General features: G+C 38.4%; 2 protein-coding genes across 8 annotated transcripts in view; both read left to right on the top strand.

Annotated features, from left to right (window-relative positions):
- Window positions 1-547: 547 nt before the first annotated feature.
- On the top strand, window positions 548-11,663 carry esyt1a (extended synaptotagmin-like protein 1a). The gene is given in 33 exon segments (XM_079477948.1): window positions 548-1,053; window positions 2,532-2,573; window positions 3,522-3,656; window positions 3,781-3,854; window positions 3,941-4,013; window positions 4,168-4,257; window positions 4,354-4,409; window positions 4,748-4,868; window positions 5,153-5,329; window positions 5,695-5,777; window positions 6,134-6,182; window positions 6,420-6,509; window positions 6,593-6,691; window positions 6,790-6,861; window positions 6,973-7,059; window positions 7,185-7,334; window positions 7,465-7,620; window positions 7,702-7,878; window positions 7,968-8,050; window positions 8,139-8,187; window positions 8,282-8,371; window positions 8,448-8,543; window positions 8,681-8,752; window positions 8,997-9,083; window positions 9,214-9,256; window positions 9,259-9,359; window positions 9,585-9,718; window positions 9,833-9,837; window positions 9,840-9,930; window positions 10,227-10,358; window positions 10,433-10,538; window positions 10,619-10,668; window positions 10,764-11,663. Coding segments are annotated over 33 exon segments (3,237 nt in total). The 5' UTR covers window positions 548-714; the 3' UTR covers window positions 10,792-11,663.
- Window positions 11,664-13,801: 2,138 nt separating this feature from the next.
- The window catches only part of fmnl3 (formin-like 3), a 34,096-nt gene continuing 24,709 nt past the window's right edge, over window positions 13,802-23,188 (top strand). For all 7 annotated transcript variants that reach the window (XM_079477597.1, XM_079477593.1, XM_079477598.1 and 4 more), the window contains exon 1: window positions 13,802-14,371. In XM_079477597.1, coding sequence (XP_079333723.1) covers window positions 14,258-14,371 — 114 coding nt within the window. In that variant the 5' untranslated portion in view covers window positions 13,802-14,257. The remainder of the gene's footprint in view (window positions 14,372-23,188) is intronic.

The following is a 23,188-nucleotide window of genomic DNA, read 5'->3' as shown; positions in this document are numbered from 1 at the left end:
AACCGTGCAGAGCTGTGGCCCTCCAGGAACGGACTTTGAGACCCATGGTTTAAAGGGATGGTTCAATATTGTGGTTTCAACTTGTTTGACTAAACAGAACACATCTCGGGTCTTTTGTTCTGCAGAAGAAAGTCATGCAGGTTTATAATGACACGAGTTAGTTTGGGTGAGCTATACTTCTGTGTGTTCAAGCCATAGTAACAGTAACGCTACACTAACTGAGATGTGACGTTTAACACGTAAAACCACTTTTGTCAACAGGGCGCGGGGTTGAATGTTTCTGGCTTTATGCGCAAACAAGCACTTTAGCACTTGTGTAGTGGGTCCACATTTATAAAAACACCTTTTCAATATGTAGAAAAGCCATGTTAAATGCCTTAAAGCTATTTTTTGCCAGATGTTCCTGAATTTGTTTCCGCCCTTTAAGGTCTTTTGTACTGCGCATATAAATGCCCAGCACCACATCACAACATTTTAAGGATCTCTGTGTATGTGGTTTTGAATAGAGGGTTATTGGCTTTTAACACGCCTCTACACGCCCTCTTTTAAGCAAACTAGAAATCCGCAACAGAGAGCGCACGTCAGCAGAGAGTGAACGAATGGAACATTTTCTATGTATGAAAAACTGCACGCGACGTTTACGAGCGGTATTGAGAGATTGTATGAGGTTGTGATTGTGATACATATCGCGGAACGTCTTAAGAAAACGATTTGATGGCGAGTTTGGCGAAAGAACCGTTACCATCTGATGATGCAGGGCCGAGGACTGGTGCCGCCGAAGACGCGCAGCCTCTCGATTCTCCGGGAAAAAACGCCGTGTCTGTTCTGTGGTCTTTCGGAAAGTGCCTCGGTGCCTTACTGCCGATCTACTTGGCTGGATATTTTGGATTCAGCCTCAGTTTAGTTTTCTTCTGTCTTGTAGTTTATACGGGATGGAAGCACAGCCGCGATGGAAAGAAAGCGCGATTGCAGAGAGCGATGTATTTTTTGGAGAATGAGCAGGATGTTACAACCACACGGGTGTTTAGAAGTAAACGGGAGATACCTGCATGGGTAAGACTTCAAGAAATTATTATTCTTATTAGATATTATTCTTATTGTTGTCAACAAGTGGCAGTCCGCAATTGTTTGCATCTGTGCGCATGTGGAAAGATGCAGAATTTCGTTAAGAATCTTATTTTTCCAGTTTTACTATCCTAACGTACGATATTGACAGCTTTCATGTTTGTTTTTCAATATTTATTTTCTGATGTGCGAGATGTTTTTGAAGAACTGACCTCCGACTCTTTCAATATAACCCTTTTGCGGTCTTAAAACAAGGCGTTCGTTCTTTAAGGTATTCTTAAATTATTATGCTATTCCAGAACACATAAACAGAGAATACTACATTTTTGTATACTAAAAGGGAATAAATTAACAGCTTTTTTATAAGAGAGATGTTCTGCAAATCACATTCCTTGTCTCTTTCTTGTAAGCATCAGGTGCCCTTTTTGGCAGAATTCTTATTCGTCTTTTGTCCACTTTTCCTTCATCTGTCATCCTTCATTTCCAACTTTACATTCCAAAGTCTGTTAGCCCTTGCTATATTTGGACATCAAGTCCCAGAGGACTGAGTCATTGCCAGCGAAATGACAAAATGGACCATTTACAGCGATAATGTGGTCAGAGCAGAATGAAAAACATTGTTGGAAGATTATTAAAAAACGTATGACTTGTGCTCAAACAAGCAGTTTTTCCACTTTTATCTCAGTAGGTTGCATACCGTGACATTGATGTGTTTTGTATAAACATACCCACATCCTGCTACAGATTTGGAGTTTAAACTTCAGTATTTAGTTGACTGCTGATGACTCATGATCTGATGGTCCGTGTTCACTTTGTTAATACAGACACATGACTTGGTAATGCTTAAGTAGTATGTGAATTATGTATAGAGTACTTTCACATTTACATTTAGCAGGCGCTTTTAGCCAAAGCGGCTTACAAAGAGTTGTCATAAAAGAGCAATAGTACAATAGGTGCTATAACAAAGTTACTAGTCTCAACAAAAGCCAGACCACTACCTGTTGAGAGAAGAGAAAGGGTTAGTGTACTTTTTTCCATTTGTCTGTCAAGTATTCACAGAAGAGGAAACAATATATCCTTCAATATTTCCCGGTAAAAATCCTTGGCGATAAAATATAAAAAAATTTTCAAACTGAAATTGGAATCGACCTTCACCAAGTTTCCCTTTACCAAATGATGTTTGTTTATAAACAGGACTTTAATCACTCTCGCTGAAGATGAGTTTTGGGTCTGTTTCTGCGATGTTCTATGGCGGCTTACATTTTATAAACAAATACAAAGAACATAGCTAAGAATCTTTCTGTGTATGCATAGCTGAGCTCTTCTCTGAATACCTCTTCCCGTCCTTCAAGTTATTTGCATAGTGAACAAAATTTGAGATCTTCTTCATACGGCATATTTAACCTTTATCTGTTATGTGTGTCATCAGAACATCAGAAGTGAAATCGTGTTTTATTTTTCTACAGGTGAACTTCCCAGACGTGGAAAAGGTTGAGTGGATAAACAAGGTATTATTTGTTTTTAAATACACAAACTCACACGTGACTGCAGGTCTGTGTCCCTGAGGGCTGTGCGTGTGTGTGTTTAATCCAGTGCCTGAAGATAAATAGTCAAACAGCTTGGCATCATTTCAGCTGCCATTTCCATGATGGATCAACTTTGGCTTTAAGTACCCACAGGCTACATTAATCATTGTAATAACTCGTGTATCATACACTGTAGGACAAAATGGTTGTTCAGAGACTGACTCTTGAGAGGAATTTCAAACAAGACTGTGGGAGTTTATCTAGACTTGGCTCACAAAGGTCTTCAGGCTCCAAACTAGCAGTCACATGGTCCTGGTTACAGCTCATTATGAATGTTTCCTTGTTTCTCAATTTGAAATGCAAGGATTTTGGCTTTTCAGTAGTTTAATATAGTTACTCAGTTGTTAAAACAAGCTTATATCTGAGTTTTTAAGGCCAGAATGGGTGCAGCGATGTGTGGTGATTGTGGATTGTGGTATGTTACTGCCCAATCACTTACACCTTCCTTAAAAGTCACACTTCAGAGTTGTCAACATATGCAAACTCTCTGTGTGACAGTAAACCTCCTGAGCTTTTTATAGCTTTGCCAAACAATCCTTCAAGGCAAGGCAATCTTTGGGCTTTACCTGATAAACATAGCAAACAAATAATAATTTCAGCAAACTGACTTTAATTCTTTAATGAACTATGTCGGTTTCTAGTGCCGTGCCATTTAAACAAACTGTTGTAAATGGTTTCTGGTGTTTGTGGTTTCATCTGTGGTTTGACTGACAAATTAAGCGTTTTTCCCATCATATGATCTGCTCTGTTTGGCCTTAGGTGTCCACAGAGGTTGTTTTGCTGCTTTGTTTATTTTGAGAAAATAAAATTTCACAAATTTCATGCTTGAAATCCAGAATTTCTTTCTGACATTAGTTTCAACTTTCACAGATATTACAGCAGGCCTGGCCGTTTATTGGACAGTATCTGGAGAAGCTGCTGGTTGAGACCATTGCTCCTTCAATCCGTTCTGCCAGCCCTCATCTACAAACTCTCAGTTTCACCAAAGTTGACTTGGGAGACAGGGTACACAAATCTGTTTTTCATTAAAAGACATTCATAAAGTATATGTTTCACATGAGATATTTTTAATACATTTAAGCTCCTTTTCTAGGTTGAATCTAAACAAATGTTAAACATTATTTAACAGGCCATAAAGGTAGCTGGGGTGAAGGCTTACACTGAGCATGATAAGCGTCAAGTGATACTTGATCTTTATATCAGGTAACACTATAGTTATTAAAGCCATATTATCAACTTTCAAAATATGTCAGACACAAAATCGTATTGCTCTTCTCTATTGTATGCAGTTATGCTGGAGATGTAGAGATTAATGTTGAGGTGAAGAGATACTTCTGTAAAGCCGGGGTGAAGGGCATTCAGGTAAGGTCTTCCTGTAGTTTAGTTGGTAAAGCATGATCTAGGGACCAATGTGTTGGTTGGGCTGTTGGTCTCATCGGTTGAAAGAATCGAACAAATGCCTAAAAATAATAAAGAATGCAATGGGACATTGAAACCAGAATCTCTCTTATTCTAGCTCCACGGAAAGTTGAGGGTGATCCTGGAACCTCTAATTGGAGATATTCCTCTCGTTGGAGCTGTCACCATGTTCTTCATTCGCAGACCTGTTAGTCGACATCTTGCAACCTTATCAGATCTGAACTCTGAACCAGTTTCCTCTTTTTCTAACCACATTTTGCTCTTCTAACCCTGTTCTCTGCAGAAACTTGACATCAACTGGACCGGCTTGACCAATTTATTAGACATACCCGGTCTGAAGTGAGTAGATACAGTATGCCTCTCATTGTTTCTCCTTATTTGAATCAACCATAACTCTCTTATTACTCTGTAGTTATTATCTATCCTCATTTGCCTCGTTCATTGATAATCAGTGGAGCACCGGCCTGATTATTCAAAATCTGCTGAGCTTGGAACAGGGAAACATGAAGTCTGGAATCAGTTTCCTTGTATCATCAGATTCATGTTTCTGACATCTTAGCCCACTGTAGTTACATTAAATACAGGCCATCATGCTGTCATTTAGATGTATTTTGTTTGTGCTTCTGTGTTGTCCCATTTTCTCTGTACGAACCACATCCCCTTGCATTCATTTTCAGTGCAATGTCGGACACAATGATTATGGATGCAATCGCCTCTTTCCTGGTTCTTCCCAATCGTCTCACTGTGCCTTTGGTGGCCAACCTGCACGTAGCACAGCTTCGTTCCCCTCTTCCACGGGTAACACTTCACTGTGCTTTAATGGAACAATGTTAAACAATGCCTTAATCCTCAGATATCCATCCAGTATACTTCCATTGTGTCATCATGCATGCTTGTGTAATAGAAATGCCAAGATCATGTCCTCTAAATACCTCTTGCAAGTGTATTTTTCAGAAAAAATATAAAAATGTAATTTTTGGGTGAAATTTTCTTTGAAATAAATTTCCTTTATTTACATATGTTAATGAATGCACACCTTTTGCACGCTTCTCACACACCTGATTTGGTTTCTGGTCCCGCAGGGTATAGTGCGCATCCATCTGTTTGAGGCAGAAAACCTGGCTGCCAAGGATAATTACGTGAAAGGCGTTATATCTGGGAAGTCTGACCCGTATGCAGTGCTTCGGGTGGGCACGCAGACCTTTACCTCTCACCATGTGGACAACAACCTAAATCCTCAGTGGAGAGAGATGTACGAGGTCAGAAAGAGAGAGATGTGCATGGGTAGCATGTGATCTCTGCGGTTTTTGTGTTTGCTCTCGTAGCTGAAAAAAGTGTGTCACATTTCTGAGGAAAGGGAAGCTGTGGGTTTTTTAGAAATACTCATACCATGTTGATGTTTACTCTGCTCAAATTCTTGTAACGCCTGGCGACAGCAACAAAAACGCAGTATGATGTGACCATCATGTGCTGAGATCAGATGAGTGCAGATTAACTGTTATGAGTTACAAATCTTGATAGTGTTTTGCAAACTCCGGATATTACAATTATTCAATATCATATGTCAAATTCAAATGAGTCAATGTGACTTTTCACATATTTTGTCTGCATGTGGGTTTGTTAGGTCATTGTTCATGAAGTACCTGGTCAGGAGTTGGAGCTGGAGGTGTTTGATAAAGACCCTGATCAAGATGACTTTCTCGGAAGGTATTTGTATGGGATATTGACATCTGTGAACTGAATATTGATTTTGATATTCTTACATGAATATATCAAAACATTAGACATTTTCTTTTTAATTGCGTTAAACATTTGGAGTTAGTTAAAATAATTTTACGTTTGATTTTCATCATAAGCAAAAGATGTTATGCTCTTGCTGTTTTAATTGCAATAAATATTGTGATGTATTCAGCCAAGCCAAAGCAGAGGTGCTGAGACATTGTACGTAACATGTTGTTTTTTGTTTCATGGAAGAATGAAAATAATAGAGAGTGAGGAGTACAAAGTGAGTAGTTGGTGGGTGTGCAGCGTCTTATTTTCTGTCTTTTTTGGATCTGTTTCAGAATGAAGTTGGATTTAGGTATTGTTAAGAAAGCAGTAGTTCTGGATGAGGTACTTCCCTTTATATTTTGATACTATATTATATACAGCTTTATAATATTACATAAAACAATTTATATTTGATATAAATCATTCTCTCCTCAATACTTTACATTTTACTTTACTTTACAGTGTTTACGTTATTATTTTAATGAACCTTAGCTGTCATTTTTCTGTCAATGTAGTTCTTTCTGTCGGTAATCTGTAGAGAGGTTTAATTTCATACTGCACTTTTCAATGTGGTTTTAGTGGTACACTCTGAAGGATGCAACATCCGGACAGGTTCACCTCAGGCTTGAATGGCTCTCTCTACTGCCCTCTGCAGACCGCCTGACTGAGGTTTCACTTGCTATACTATAAACACTTATGTTTTTAATAATAACGTTCATCAATATGCAGAGTAAACCTTTTTTATTACATAGGTGCTAAGGAATCAAAAAATCACAGTTACCGGTAAGACAGCAAATCCTCCCTCTGCTGCCATTTTGACTGTTTATCTGGACCGGGCCCAAGATCTACCTGTAAGTTTATATCCTTAGCCAGACCCGTCCTTTTTTAAACTCTTTTATTTGAAAAGAAACATTATAATTTACCGTTAATATGATGTGCTTGTATACAGTTCAAGAAAGGTAATAAGGACCCCAGCCCTTTGGTGCAGATTTCTGTTCAGGAAACAACCAAAGAAAGCAGGGTATGATGTCATTAGGCTTGTCACACATCATGTGTAAAGTTGATGAAATATAGATTTCATTACACGTTTTAACATTTCACCTTTATACTGTATGTGGAATTATTAATCCAGACGGCCTATGGAACCATCAATCCAGTGTGGGAGGAGGCCTTCACATTTTTTATAAAGGACCCACGCGAAAAAGACATCGACATCCAGGTATACTCACTTTGATCTTATCATTTCACTAAATATCAATTTAACCCTATATTCATATTTCTTCAAATTGTACATACCACCTGCAAATATTTTCTGTTTATGCAAATGTTTATCTTTGCTTCCAGGTGAAAGATGATGACAGGGCCTTGACGCTGGGCAATCTGACCATCCCTTTTTCCCGTCTGCTCACCAGCCCTGAGCTCAGCATGGATCAGTGGTTTCAGTTGGACAGCTCCGGACCGGCCAGCCGGATCTACATTACAGCTTTGCTGAGGGTGAACTAGGATTCTTAATAAAAACCCTAGAGTAAAGCACCAAAATCCGAGATACTTAAATGGCCTTCTGGGATGGATTTAAATTTTTTTCTAGGAGTTTAAATGTGTGTGGTCTTTTATGCTGTTCTAGGTGTTGTGGTTGAATGAAGAAGCTATCCCCACCACACCTGTGTCTCCATTGCCGGGAGAAGGGGATATTGAATCAGAGGTGTCTCCCGGAACAAAAGTGTCCCCCACTTTGAAACGTCCAGATCAAACCAGTCCAGACAGCGGCTTTGCATCTGAGGTGAGCTTTTAAAGATCCTACAACATCCTTTGATTCAATTTTGTTGCACCCATAATCGTAGATGTTACATAAACCACGTAGGGTGTGCTGCGAATCCACCTGGTAGAAGCTGAGAATCTCATCGCGAAGGACAATTTAATGGGTGGCATGATGAAGGGAAAGAGTGACCCGTATGTGAAGATCCGAGTGGGAGGAATGGCCTTTAAGAGTCAGGTCATCAAAGAAAACCTCAACCCCGTCTGGAACGAACTTTATGAGGTAAACGCAAAGATTGATTTAGCTTGAAATCTATTATATGTTTATTTAATGTCATATTTTATATCTCTGCTATATATAATTCATTGTAGGTGATCCTGACACAGCTCCCAGGCCAAGAGGTGGAGTTTGACCTGTATGATAAAGACATCGATCAGGATGATTTTCTGGGCAGGTAAGATAGACAAATGCTAAACAGCTATTTTAGTAGCAAATGTTTTTGCTAATGTGTTTTCCTATAATGATTTATTATCTTGTTGTAGAGTCAAGATTAGCCTCAGAGACCTCATCAGTGCTCAGTTTACAGATCAGGTGGGTCTGTCAATGTCCTGTGCATGTTTATTTTTTAATTCAAGTTTAAACATTTACAATGTTTTTCGGTGTTTACCTTTGATTCCCTATGCAGTGGTATAATCTGAACGACGTGAAGTCTGGACGGCTTCATCTGGTGATGGAATGGGTGCCTAAAGTGTCAGATCCTACTAGACTTGAGAAGGTTACAATTTATATCTGGCGTCCTCAACTCATTTATTTAATGATGACATTGATATGACTGTGCGCTCTGTATCCAGATCATGCACTACAACTCTCTGCAGTCCTACAAGACTAAAATTGTTCCATCTGCCGCACTTCTGTTTGTGTACATTGAGAGAGCACACGGTCTTCCTGTGAGTTCATTTTATTTTCATTCAATATTTAAACAAACTGGCGACAGAATAAATGGCAGCAAATGTGTATAGACTGAGAGTACCGGCAGTTTTTTCTCGGTGAACTGTACTCATTGAACATGCAATGCTGTCCACAGTTAAAGAAGAGCGGAAAAGAGCCGAAAGCAGGAGCTGAACTGTCAATCAAAAACGTATCCTACCGCACTAAAGTAAGATTCCTGAATCCCGAGATTTACAGTGTATTTACACTTATGCATTTGGCAGACGCTTTTATCCAAAGCGATTTACATTGCATTATACTACACATTTGTTTATAAGTATGTGCAATCTCTGGGATAAATCCCATGACCTTGGCTTTGCTAGCGCCATACTCTATCCACTGAGCTACAGGAAAGATACAAGATCATGATTTATTGCAGGAGACTAATTTTTTATTTATATCTCTTTCACAAGATTCCCAATCACTCCACTTCTCCGCAATGGGATGAGGCTTTTCACTTCCTGATTCATAATCCAAAAGAAGACACACTCGTAGTCAAAGTGAGAAGCTGGATTTTACAATAATGCTGGATTGAAAATTGGTTTATGGTTACTACAAAAATGCTACATTGTCAAATGTTCTCCGTTGTGTTTTAGATAGTTTTTATATTACTTGTATGTGTGTGTGCAGCTCTCTCACAGCTGGGGTCAGCCTCTGGGGGCTCTCGTGCTTCCGTCAGGGAGCTGTTGTATGAGAAGGATTTAGTGTTGGATCACTGGTTCACTCTGGATGGAGCCATACCTGAAAGTGAGATTCTGCTGAGGGCTGAACTTAAGGTCCGACATTCATCCCACACATGGATCACATACAGAAATTGAACAAATCTGGAGTCTGATATGCTCATTTTAATTATATGTAGACATTTTAAGCAAAAGCACTTTCACTAGTGATCGCAGACTTGGTAGACCATTATTGATTTCTCATACGTATATAGATTTCACATATTTAAACAGAACACTGTTTTTCTTCTCCAACTAATATAACTCTTTATCTTTGAACAGCTTTTAGACAGCAAGCTGGCACAGTGTAGTGACAGCACAACCAATGCAGAAGAAGTGACTGACATCATTTCCAGCGGAGAGGCGGCTGCTGAAAGCAATCGTGAACTCCGACACAGGAATGTGCCCGTCCAAGGGTGAGATACGGAAACATCTGTATTTCCCTTTCGTCAGTATGCTAACATCAAGTTAGACAGTGGCTGACAGATGTATGTGTTGATGTGGGTATGGGCATGAATTTGCGTGTGTAGAAGTGAAATGCTGCTGTGAAGGGGAAATCCCAGGTGAAACTCTCTGTTGCTTATTCATCTGACGAGAACAGATTAGTTATCAACGTCCATGCCTGCAAGTAAGTGTCATGCATGTTTATAAAAAAACAGTGTATGTCTACAATGGCATCTGTAACGTTAAAGGTTGGCGTTGGTGTAATGTACCATCACTCCACTAGGTGGCAGTATGTAGCACAAATCTAAACAAACTGATTTTAACCCAGCATTAAAACAACAAAAATAGAAGTAATATAAATATAATAAATATTTAATATAATATGAAATGTTCAATACTTACTGCAATACAGTTTGATATGTGGTCCCTATATAATAGAGCCTCTTTAGTGGCTTATAACATTCTGCTTTACTCTTAAAGGAACTTGCCATCCTTCTCCAAGGATCCTCCAGATACTTACATCTCGTTTATTCTTCTTCCGGATAAAAACCGGACCACCAAAAAGAAGACCATTGTAAAGAAGAGAAATCTCAACCCGGAGTTCAATGAGAGGTTAATAGGAATATCAGTCTTAAAATCACATCTTGAAGAACTGAATGTTCACCATCTTTCTACCTTTCTTACAGATTTTATTTTGACATGTCTCTTGAAGAGGCTAAACAGAGACGCATCGAACTCTCTGTCAAAAACAGTGTTTCCTTTATGAGTCGTGAAAAAGAGCTTTTTGGCAAGGTATGTATCTGGCAAAAATTATTTTGGTTCACAAAATGCATGTTGTGTGTCTAAACGTAGTTTCTTTTTCTATGTTTCAGCTTCAAATAGACCTGAATCAACTAGATCTCAAAGCAGGATTGACACAGTGGTATGTGCGATTTTTTTATTTTTGTTTTATTGACTATGAGAGATTATTTGATCGAAATGTTGGGTTACGCTCATGTTTTATTTGTATAATTTCAGGTATGACTTGTCAAATGAGATCAACTGAATGGGACTTCCCATGTTGACTTAAAGATGTGTTAACAATCATTTGGAGAGAAGGTTCTCTAATGCTTTACAGATGTTTACTTACCCTGACGCTAGCAGGGGTTATAGTGATCCAAAAGCAGAGTGGCTTTAGTGCCTGGATTGGATTGTGGAATCGCTGTGCCTTGCTGGATTCCCATTATAAATGAATGATGTTAGCACTTAAAAGCACCTCGAGCCAACATGAGTGTATGTTGGAGTTTTTTTTTATGTATTTTACTTTTATGCTTTTTATGCTTTTAGGTTGTGCTTTGTGATCCTGCAGGATCAGGTTGTTACAGTTTTAACTTTATGGGTCATTGAAAATGTGACAATAGACAGTTGGCGTTTCCTTCCAGCTCAGCCTTTATTGTGTTTTGTTCTAACATTTCAACGAGAATGAATTCTATACTTGTTTAGTCCAAATCCACAACATCAGTATTCTGTGCTTTTATTTTAAGGAAGTCTATTAAGAAACCTAAATAAAAGGATACATTTTGTATTATTTTAGAGTCTTTAGTTTAACAGAGGACTTCAAACTAAAGTGTTTTTCCTACGTGGAAGTGGACAGTTCGTCTTGCACATATCAACATTCAATCACTGTGTACATTTGACATGTTTCCCAAAGATAATAGAAGTATTTTATAATGTACTGTATGTTTGAACAAGCATAGCAGCATGAATATTTAAGTTGTAAGTCAAAAATGCTACACAAATACTTGAGATTTGGTCTTGTAGGAAAGAATGAGTTCCTACAAACAAAATACAAGGATACAGAGACAATGAAATGTAGTCCTTCTGCACCATTACTCAAGCTTGTATTGCAGTTTGTAATAAATATGCCATTTGCACTTTACATACTGCTTTGTTGTATTGTTTGATGTTGAGACTGGTCTTAACTAAAGCTTAGAATAGTGCTTCCCAAACTGTGGTATACTATAGTATTAACTATAGTTAACTGTAAATAAATTAGACATTTAGTCATTATAATAGTTTAGTAGAATTACTATAGTCTACTGATATTCAATTGTAATATTTTGTAGTTTCAACTAATTGATAAACCGTAACTTTCTTTTGTAGTATACTTATACTTCAGTATGTTTTCATGTAGAAGTGCACATCATTCATCTGAAACCCTTACGACCAATATTCTACTTTTTTACAACCAAAACAAACTAGGATCCCTGCTGTTTTAGTGTGTTTTTGGTGATCATTTCCCCTCTGTAATTTGGAGGCTTTGTGCTACTGTAACTCGCTTACTCTTTGTTAATCAGGCAAATTCTGCACTTTAAATGAACAACCATTTCATTTATTATAGTGCGTTTAAAAGAGAGGGAGAGCTCAAATATGAAGACGGAGAATCATTAGATACAATTTTTGACTGAAATCAAATAAGTTCACATTTGGGCATAGCTTACCAATGTAGCGGCGTAGTGACTTCAATATTATGATGTCATGATGACCAATCCAGATCTTTCTAGTCTAGTTTTTTGTTACAGATAAATGGTTTTATCGTGCATTTTGACATCACAAAGGGTGCTGTCTGTTCTCAGGCTATATAAGAAAGAAAGAAAGACAGAAAGTTGAGAAAGAAAGGTAACACTTTATTTTACGGTGCCCTTGTTTAGCATGTTACATATATTTACTATAAATGATGCATTATTACATGTATTTAACCCTTATACTAACCCTATAGCGAGTATATGTAGTTATTTTTTATTATTCAGTTCTTAAATGCTGTCTGTTCTCAGGCTTTGAAAGAAAGAAAGAAAGAAAGAAAGAAAGAAAGAAAGAAAGAAAAAGAAAGAGAAGAAAGAAAGAAAGAAAGAAAGAGAAAGAAAGAAAGACAGACAGACAGACAGACAGACAGACAGACAGACAGGACAGAGAGAAAGAAAGAAAGAGAGAAAGAGAGAGAAAGAGAGAAAGAGGAGAAAGAGAGAAAGGAGGAGAAAGAGAGAAAGAGAGAAAGAGAGAAAGAGGAGAGAAAGAGAGAAAGAGAGAAAGATGAGAAAGATGAGAAAGATAGAAAGATGAGAAAGAAAGGTAACAATTTATTTTACGGTGCCCTTGTTAAGCATGTTACATATATTTACTATAAATGATGCATTATTACATTTATTTAACCCTAAACCAAACCCTTATCCTAACCCTATAGCGAGTATATGTAGTTAATTTTTATTACTCAGTTCTTAAATGTAAGTTTTTTTTGAGGGGGGGCATAATGCAGTGTTCCAGACACCTTGAATTGAAGATATTTCCCCCTCGAACCCCAAATTAAAGTCTGATTTTTACATAAAAACATTAATTTTACTAATGGTTTAGTGGTGTTAAAACCTTAAAAGTATTAAGCATTATTAAAGTAATATTTCCGGGTTGTGGTGAGAAATATAAATCCGAGGTGTCTGGAACGCAGCCCTCCCTCTGAAGTTTAGGAACCTCAGACTATAGTGAATAAGCCGTGCAAATAAGAGCATTTCTTTACGGCTCCGCCCAAGCCGTCTAGCATAGGTCATTTAAGATGGATCGTCATTACAGGAAGGAGGTGGATTTTGAGATTTTGACTACAGATCATGAGGGCACAGCAAAAAACACAAGAGAATGACCCACATAAACTATTTACAATAAACGGTGCAATATGTCATTAAAAAATAGGCATTGTAGTTTATTTATTTCACTGGTACTTTAAATAACACACACACACAAATATAAACAGCTGTAATATTCATTGACTGGAAAATAAGGAATAGCAGACCGTGCAATATACTTATAAAGGAAGTCATTAAAAAAAGCACAGGCTTCAAACTGCGAGCTGCTAGAATGAATTATACTTCTACTTGCGTCTGCCAAATGAAATGTAAATGAATGCTGCAATTTAAGTATTCGGCCAGCAGGTGGCGACAAATAAAAGCCATTCATCTTTACTCTAGCGATTCGCAGTCAGTAGTTGTGTAGAATGGGAGGGCTTATCTCCTGTGGAGAGCTTTCACTGTGAACCATTCAGTTAACAGATGAGTACTCTGGATGGAGCAAAATAATTGACCGGAGAGCATAAACAATCAGAAACTCCTCACAAAGAGCAGAAACTCAACGGAGATACAACAATTAAAAGGAGGACTGGCGGCTTGACATGGATTGTTCGTACATCTTCAATACAATACTTTTGAGGAGTAAAACACATTGATACTTTGTGGCTTTTGTTTCTATTTGCGTGCTTTATCAACTTTTACAAATCTAATGTTTGTTTGAGATTCAGATCCATTTGCAAACAGATCTGAAACGGACCACGTAATACTCTGTGTTTGACTTTTTAACAAAACACAACAATATTGGAATGTGATCGCACGTATTGGATATAAATTGGATTTATAAAAGGCGCCGGAGGGAAAGCGCTTACATTACACAGACCATCTGAATTCTGCATCTGGACGGCGTCATAAACTTTAAATATGGGGAATATTGAGAGTGTGGACGGGCAATCTGAGCTGAAGCATCATATAATGCCTCTGAAGGTCCCAATGCCCGACCCAACGGAACTTGAAGAAAGGTTTGCCATAGTTTTGGTGAGTAACTGTACAAGAATTGTTTAATGTCTAAAAGTACAGCACAGTTTTTTTCAAACTATATGAGCACGCTTTTTTCACAAAATATGTTTTTAATTGTTTTATTTGACGTTAAACAGCTAAACATTATTAAATTGTTCATCTTAATTGATAAAAATAGCCCTTTATTGTTTTTTAAACATAGCTCACTGACATCTTTACACTATTAAACATATAATATCGCATCTCACAGATGAGCTAAACGACGTGACAGCCCGACAGATGTTGACGCTCGACTGATATATTCCGTATGTCAGATGTGCGTGGTGTCAACATCAGCGGCTTTGCTTTATGACTTTTTCAAATGTTAAACCGTGCCAGTCCTCCCACCCCCATTTTGTTCCTCGCACGCTTTTGCTCCGGTCCTTTTGTCTCTGGAACTTCACGACAAATGATGTGATATCTCACGTGAGCGTGAAAAACGTCGACACCATAAATACGTCACGTGCCAAATGTTTTGTCGGCCGCAGTGACACATAGGCAAAGGTTTTTTTTGTGAGGGGTAATGAAATAAATTTCAGACGGAACAACATTTTCTGAATTCCCCCAAAACTCCCACGAGCGAAAGATGGTGAAAGATCCGCCCCCTCCTTTCTCCGTCTCGCTCTTGCGTTTGTTAGAAACAGTTACAGTTAGCTACGAGTTGACATTTGTATTAAATACGCTGTTACATCTGTCAGTATCAATATGACACATGCAGGCGTGTTTATGTAGCCTAATAACTAAATCAACATTTGAACACTTTTAATTTGCTCTTTGATGTTAACCAGCTGTTGATCCGTGCTCGCCTTGTAGAATTATATAGATACTTTGATAAGTTTGATTCTTAAATATTGCAAAAGCAGTTTACATATAATCCACTATTGTTCAGAGATAGACATTAGTGTCCTCATCCCATAGTGGACAGTGGATGGAAAGAATGACCATCACAGGGTGGAACCGAGGTCCGTTTTAGACCCTTGTCTCATTAAAGTTGAGCCAGACGTTCTCCCACTGTTTTAAATTTGTGGGAAAGAATAACATTATGAGGCTGTTATCGGACAGTGTGCATGTGCTGGCCTCCGTCTCATTTCGATAAAAGAACATCAAAGTGTGTCTGTTGACATCATTCAGGAAAAGGATTCAGTAGTCACACATGTTGAGAGTGTTTGATACTGTGTGAATAAATTAGTTTTTCCCAGCAGTGTGAATCACGGATGTAAAATGTAGTGAATATTGCCGAAACGCTATATCTGGCCATCGTAAGAGAGAAGTGATTGAGAAGAATCAGCAATTTCCCCTACATTATATATAACTACTGGTTGTTATAAAGCCCATAACCTTCCAGCATCTCATGTGCCTCAATAATGTTCCTGATAGGTTGCTGTCCTTACAAAACCTTGGATGTCAAAACGTCCCTTTTAAAGGAAAAACACTGTTCTTTGTGAACGAAATACTGTGTTGTGATGTACTTTAAAAAACTTTTTATTAGTTAGATATTTGTGAAACCCAGCAACAAACATAATAGGTGACTAATAATAATGATGGCAAAAAATCATGAAATATGGAGGTTTCAGAAAGACGGCAACGAAATGTCTATATATAAATTAAACAATGTCAGCATGCTTCAATCAGTGATGTAACCATCGCTGCATCACTTCCACCCTTCAGTTCCTTCATGCACGGCCTGTGCTGCAGACTTCGCTCTGTGTGTGGTTGTGTCTGCTCGTACCATCTCTCCTCCCTCAGATGCATGCTCAGACGGATAATGGTAGCGTAAAATGATGTCATAGGTGAAGGCCATGCCAGAGCAGTAATATCCATGCGGTAATGGCTTTAACAGGAGCTTAGCACAGGAGGGTGGATTTTGTGTGGAGATGTATCACCAGATGAGACCCCTGGGCTACATCAGGCGACTTTGTGTGCACTTTTAATGAAACGGCAGCATGTGCTGTATAGCTCGCTTTACTCTCTTGCCTTTGTCTGGCTGGTCCAAACTCAGTTCTCTGCAGCTGGAATATTTTCCCCTCGTTTATGAATGGAAATTGACTGACTGTGGCCAGTTTCTCCAGTGATGCATACTGAGTTGAGTAAATTGGTTTACTGGATTGAAGGAGGCGTTCACCCCAAAATAAAACTTTTATCATGATTTAAAAACCTGACTCTTTCTTCTGCATGCTTAAAAGAAGCTATTTTGAGAAATGTCTCAGTGGTTTTGTGGTCACACAATGGAACCCAATGGGGGTCAGTTTGGTTAACAATGTTCTTCAAAATATCATCTTTTGTGTTCTGCAGAAGAAAGAAAGTCACACATTTTTGTAAATAATGAAAGAATTAACATTTTTGAATAGATTTCAATAGTATTTCTGCTTGTAATTTGTACTTGCCTAAAAAAAGTCACTTTTGTGTAACTTAATGTAGTCAGTTGGTTCAAGTTCGTATAACTGTATTAAATTGTACTTTGATAGAAAAACATTGTTTTCGCACAAAAATGTGTAACATTCTGGCAAAATATACAGAACTTTCTCAGATCTATCCTCTCTTTTTTATGTTCAGGGACATTTTGCTCTGATAAGAGGAGTGTTAAACATTGTAGGTGGAACACTTATCCATATGGAATTTCTATGGTAATGGAATCTCTTACGCTTCACTCTGTGTCTGAAACTGAAGTTGGGGTCTGGCTTCCCTGCTAAACTTCTCCATATGGCTCTGTGTTTTTGTTAAAGAGACAGGAGGTGTAATTTTTTTTAGAGGTACAGTGATGGAGCAGAAGTAAATGTGCGTGCACGATATCTTCTTACAAAGTGCCCCGCTCGAATGCGCAGCGGTGGATTCCTGTGGTCTGCTCTCGGTTAAAGCCACGGGAGAACTTTAGAGAGGAAAAATTCCCTTTGAACTGGCTGTCTGCCACTGTGTGCGGCTGTAATGACTTTACCAACACTTCTAACAGAATGCTATACTAAAGTGCCATTTCAAAGACCACTGTGCTTATTTTTTCCGTGTGATTACAGTCAGATAGATTTGATGTTGTGCTATTCTTAAACCTTGCGACTGCATTTTGTGACGTAGTAAAAATGCGTGTGTAACATTTTAAGTGCTTTAAGTTTTAAGGTGACATAGTGACCCTGCCAGCCTCATCGCCCGTCAGTCTGACCCCTGACAGGGTGCTGTCTTTCACGTCCGATTGATATGTGTCACTCAAGTGGAAATAATGGAGTCAAGCTGTGGGCCTTGTTTATGGGACATTAGGCTTAAATCATTTTCCTTAGATTGGCCTGTGACGCTGTGTGTCTGGTCAGAGCCGGTCAGCGCAGTTCAATAGAGCCTGCAGGTGGGGAGGAATCAGCTGTTGTTTGTTTGTTGTGCTGTAGGGGTGAACATCTGTCTTTCCAATGGCCTCGTCACAATACTGACTCAGTCTGTCCTCTGTGGGTATCCTTGTCCTAACAAAAAACCACAGACTCTCACACGCAGGCATTGTTTAAGAAGTGTGACAGGTTAGTGTGTGAGGCCCTAAAAGTGAGTTCACTTAGCGACCATTTATTTACCGGCTCATGCTGAAATGACTGTTTGTCAGGAATATTTCAAGAACATTTATTAAAATTAGTTAAAAAGCATACATTTGTTATTCGAGCATTTTCAAGCTAACACGAAAGGCTTATTCTAGAGCAAAAAGATCAGAGGAACGATTCACAAAACAAAACTTTTAATTCAAATGTGAAATATATTTTTGTTCTTCATCTTGTTACCACCGCTTGGGTTAAAAAAAAAGGGTTTAGAGAATATACGATACTGTAATCATATTTTTATGCAACAGATTTTTAAGAATTGCACTTAGGAACATTCTTTCAAACTTCGTATAATTTACTTAAAAATGGAATCATATTTTTTTGTGAATATGGCCTCAAAGCTATTGACTCTTTAAAACTGAAAACCAGGATTTTCTTTTCTAGAGCGGTTCATATTTGCATTGACCACGGCGCTTATGGTTATCTCCTTAACATTGGTTAAGCCGAGGTGAATTTCTCATGTAGTGAAGCAATACTTTTTCTGTATCAGTTGTGTCACTTTAAAAACGTGTCCATTTTATTTTCTATATTGTTTACTAGCTGTTTATTAGCTGTTACCCTTTACATTTGAAAGTAGGTGTGTGTGTGTTGTTCTTGCACAGCTGTGTTGAGGGTCCACTCACTCGCAGTGGTTTCCTCTTCAGTACAATAGAAGCTCTGTCAGTGTGCGTTGTTTTAAAGCGAGGGCCTCTCCCCCCTGAGTCCTTTGTGCTTGCCTATTTAACCCTGCAAGTCACAGGAACTGCTGCAAAGCTGACAGAGTTTTAACCTCTTGCCGATTAGCCCAAATAAATGTTGGCTCAAGATCGTGACATTCATGACTGTAGAAGATCCTCTTTTCTTATGGTCACATTCAGAAAATATTTTTCCATCATTTAGTATAGTTAAGGTTGGCCAGGACTGAGTGGTTGGTGACTTGTTCTGTTCTGGAAGCTGGCGTAGTGGCGTTATTATAATTTCAGGGAGAATTTACTCACCGCACCACCCTGACAAAGGCATGGTCCTGCTACACATTTTCTCCAAAGTATTTTTTACCAAAAATACTTTATTTAAAAAATACAGTCAGTTCCTTGCTTGCTTATTAACAAGTGTTCTCTAAAATAAGTCTATTTATATTCATTTGTGTATACAAGAATACTTCTTCTATTCTATCTATGCCAAATGAAGCTTTCTCCCGTACTTGGATTCCTCTGTGTATATCCGCTATATCCCGGCCCACCCATCTCCTGTGTGGCCAGCCGAAGCAACAAACAGGACATCCTCTTTTCAATTGTCTCCCGAGCCTGAGATTCACCATGAATTATATGTGCCTCGGCATAACCTCAGTTCTGACTCCCGATCTGACACATGGTTAAAAGTCAAACATTTGGTCACCATTTCAGAGCAACTTTTAATATGCAGATGCACATCTGGAACCTTATCTTGACTTTGAGTTGCCGACATTCCTGACATAATTCCTTGCATCGCTACTTCATTGATAGGTCTTTTTTCCTCAGTATTGGATTGGAATACCAGCTGATCTATGACACATCTCATGATTGTCTATCAGATTTCTTTTCAGGATTAGTCCGACACATTTTACAGGGGAAAGTGTCTCTTTATGGCTTGCCTTACGATGTAGCGTTTTGCTCAAAGCCGCAGGCCATCTTTATGGTGCCCGAGCCTGTGTGAGGCACATCACTGCTGTAGACCGTGAAGGTGTTAATGGTCACATCAGCATCATGTTAGGAGACTTTACAAGGTCTGTGTTTACCCTCTGAGTGGCATGTCTTGTTTTCAGTGTTCTCTGACATTTTTAAAGAACTGGCACAGCTTGTTTTACTTTCAGAGTCATTTCAATCTCTTTCACAGTTAATAACAGTGGTGAAGTCTGGGGTGTGTGAACAGAGGTAATGGAAACTACTGTACAGTAAATGTTTTTTTGTGTATTAATAATAATAAAAATACTAATAAAATGTTTTAAAACATCATTCTTATAATGAATTAAACTCATTTTTGTCTTTATCACTTGATTACTGAATGGTTTGGAATGGGGATTGTTTGTATTTATTGTTTAAACATCTTGTGGGGGAGGTTGCTCTCTTTCTGTGGATGAGGTATTTGTGTTGCGTGTATTTGCTTTGTTGTGATTGTCTGGTTCAAGTTACCAGTTGGGATTGAGATATTGGGTGTCAGTGTTGTGAATGGAGAACAGTATTTTCTCACACTCCGTTGTGTTTTGCTCAGTAGCAGGAGTTTTGAGAAAAGCCCTGCCTCCTAAAGATCTCCCCTTTCGATCTACCAACAGTAAACTGTTGCTTTTAACCCAAAGCATTGGAAGTCCCCAGGCCACGTGATGCTTCTGACAGCTGAGGTTTCACCTTCTACTTTCAGTATTATGTGTTTAGAGAAATGAGGAACGTTAACATTTATTGTCAAGATTTTGTGATCAGGAGTTTTCCATCATTTGATCATTACTGTAATATGATTTTCACATGAGGGTGATGTCATTCATCGTGGTAATTTTGCTCAGTAAGACTGAAAAATGCAGTCATCTATCATTTGTTCAGATTTGTCTTGACTTTTGCGTGTAGAGAAGCTATGTGGGTCTTGTGTAATAGGATTAGTTTTTCGGATTGGATGTACACAAGATATTACAGAGAATAAAGACAAAACATAGCAAGTCTGAGGTTGAACCTGGTTCTCTATGAAAGGGCAAAAAAGAAACATATGTTGAAATTATTTCTGTCTGATTTTTCCATTTCTTGTTTTTTAAGCATGGAAACAGACAAAATGGTTGGAAAGTCACTCTTACTGTACAGAAAAATTTGCCAAAACATCAAAAATATTTGGAAAAGTAAGAGGAAAATGTTAAAGCATCAGGCTTTGGCAGACCTAAGTCCTAAAATGTCTTCAGTAATAGATATTGTACCCATTCAAACTCTTCTAAACCCCAGGCTCCTCAAGCCCCGCGATGACATTCAGTGCCTGTGGGGAGCCATTAGGTGAAACTCTGTAGCTGTACATGGGAGACAGTCGGATGGAGAGACAGTGTGTGTCTAGCAGTCTGCTCCGGTCTGGTCAACTTTGACACGTGCTAGATCCATTGAAAGGATATGAGATCCCACGTACACCCTTAACCAACCCCCCTCCCAGCCTGTACTACAGTTCTGTTAAAACAGCCCTGATGAAGTCAGAGACGGCATTCTTACTGGTTACTAAGTAGCCAAAGTGTCATTTAGCTGAGTTCGTAAAGCGTTATTAGCTTTTTAGGGTTGTGGGGTGTGGGTAAGGCTTATGTAGAGTTTATGTTGGATGCAAGCATGAGAACAGACATCCATCCAAAAAGTGCAATTGCATTGATTATGTTTATAAATGCAACTTCTTCTTATGTGAACTCCCAACCTTTTAGATGGACAAATAAGCTGTATAAGTGTGTGACCCTCTTTTAAACATACCATAGTTGTACCCCTGGAGAAGACTAATATTTGAGACAGGTATATGAGAAAGCAGAGACTTTTGGAGAACACTATTTTGCATTGCTCCCCCACCAATATTTTACTTTCTTAAAGGGACAGTTGACCTAAAAATTTAAATTCTTTCTTTATTTACTCACCTTCAAGTTGTTCCAAATCTGTATAGATTTCTTTGTTGTGGTGAAAACAGAGAAAGATATTTGGAAGAATGCTTGTAACCAAACAGTTCTTGGTCACCATTGACTACCATAGCTTTATTGTTGAACCCAAAAGAAGATATTTTGAAGAATGTAGGAAAGCAAACAGTACTGGGGCACTTTGTAACGTTTTCCTAACATGGTAGTCTATGGTGGCCAAGAACTGTTTGGTTACAAGCATTCATCTAAATATCTTTCTTTGTGGTCATCAGATCAAAGACATGTATACAGACGTGGAACCACTTGAGTGTGAGTAACGGATGACAGAATTTATATTTTTGGGTGTACTGTTCCTTTAACATTTATAATAGTTATTTGGTTACTAGTGCCCATTAAAAAAACGTATTGTTTTGTTATGTTTTATGTGTCAGTAAAACGTCTCCGGTTACTTTCGTAACCTCGGTTCCCTGAGAAGCGGGAACGAGACATTGCTTGTGTCAAAGGTCTGGCTACACAAACTATACAGATCTGTGCCTTCCATCACATGTTGTGTTTTTTGTGAGCAGGGCTGTGTGACTGGGGTTTGTTTTTCCTTTTTCTTCTCTGTCTCCGGAGCTTTTCTCTTCGTTCTCTGCAATCTGATACCCAGCAAGAAGTCAAGCTACTGTCCTCTGTAACATCGTCTTTCTTTCTTTACTTTTCGCTGTCTTTCTCGCTCTTCAGCCAGATGTCCTGTTCCCTTCACCTACAAGTTTTATTATATTATAAGTTATTTACACCACCGTCTCATCGTGTGCCTTCCCTCTCCCACACTTTTCTTCTTTATATTTATTTGCACATGTTTTTGTGTCGTACACTTACAATACATAAAATACATGTTCCAAAAAACTACAATACAGGAGTGTGAATTCTTCAATTTGTGAGTAGCTGAAGTCACTGATCTGAGCACAGTCTATAGTTCAACATAATCTTTTGGAAAACAACTCGACATGCCAGAAAAAGGGAATGGTTCTTTGTTTTGTCCGCACAGGCACCCTTTCACAAACTATTCTGGATCAAACAGAAGCTCTTTTTGTCTCTGGAGTGGGAAGACTCGCTCTATTTTGGAATTGAAGAGCTGTAGGGAGTTGATTTTAAGTTTTATTCCTGAACATTCTCAGAATTGGCTCCTGCTCTTAAAAATAATAGTACGTCTGTCACAGATCTCAGATGTAGGTCTCTTTTTAAACTCTCAGCGTGGCAAGGAAACAAGACTGGACCTTTGCAGGAAAAGTCAAATGAGATTAGCAAAATTAGATTAGGGTTTGCCAGAAGCATAGCCTACTAGGTATAGCCACAATGTCTTGTTTTCTTTGTCTTCATTTTGTATTCTTTGTCAAATTGGCAGCTTTACCAGATTGTTGTGTGCCAAAGACCTTTTACGTGCCTTTTGTGCCATCTCTGTGGTTAGGACTGAATTCAAGACTGCTATATTCAGAATGCGGCCTGGAAAAGACAACTCAGTTCTTCTTTTTCAGCTTTACAAACATCTAAATCTTCATTTACTTTTCTTTCATCTGATGAGTTAGTTTTGCAATGTTTCTGTATAATACATTTCATTTGTTCACTATCCGAGTTTCATTTCATTTTTATTAGGTT

Source organism: Barbatula barbatula (assembly GCF_947034865.1).
Source record: "Barbatula barbatula genome assembly, chromosome: 17".
Taxonomy (NCBI): domain Eukaryota; kingdom Metazoa; phylum Chordata; class Actinopteri; order Cypriniformes; family Nemacheilidae; genus Barbatula; species Barbatula barbatula.
The sequence above is the reverse complement of the archived record's forward strand: the minus strand, read 5'-3'. Positions and strand labels throughout refer to the sequence as shown.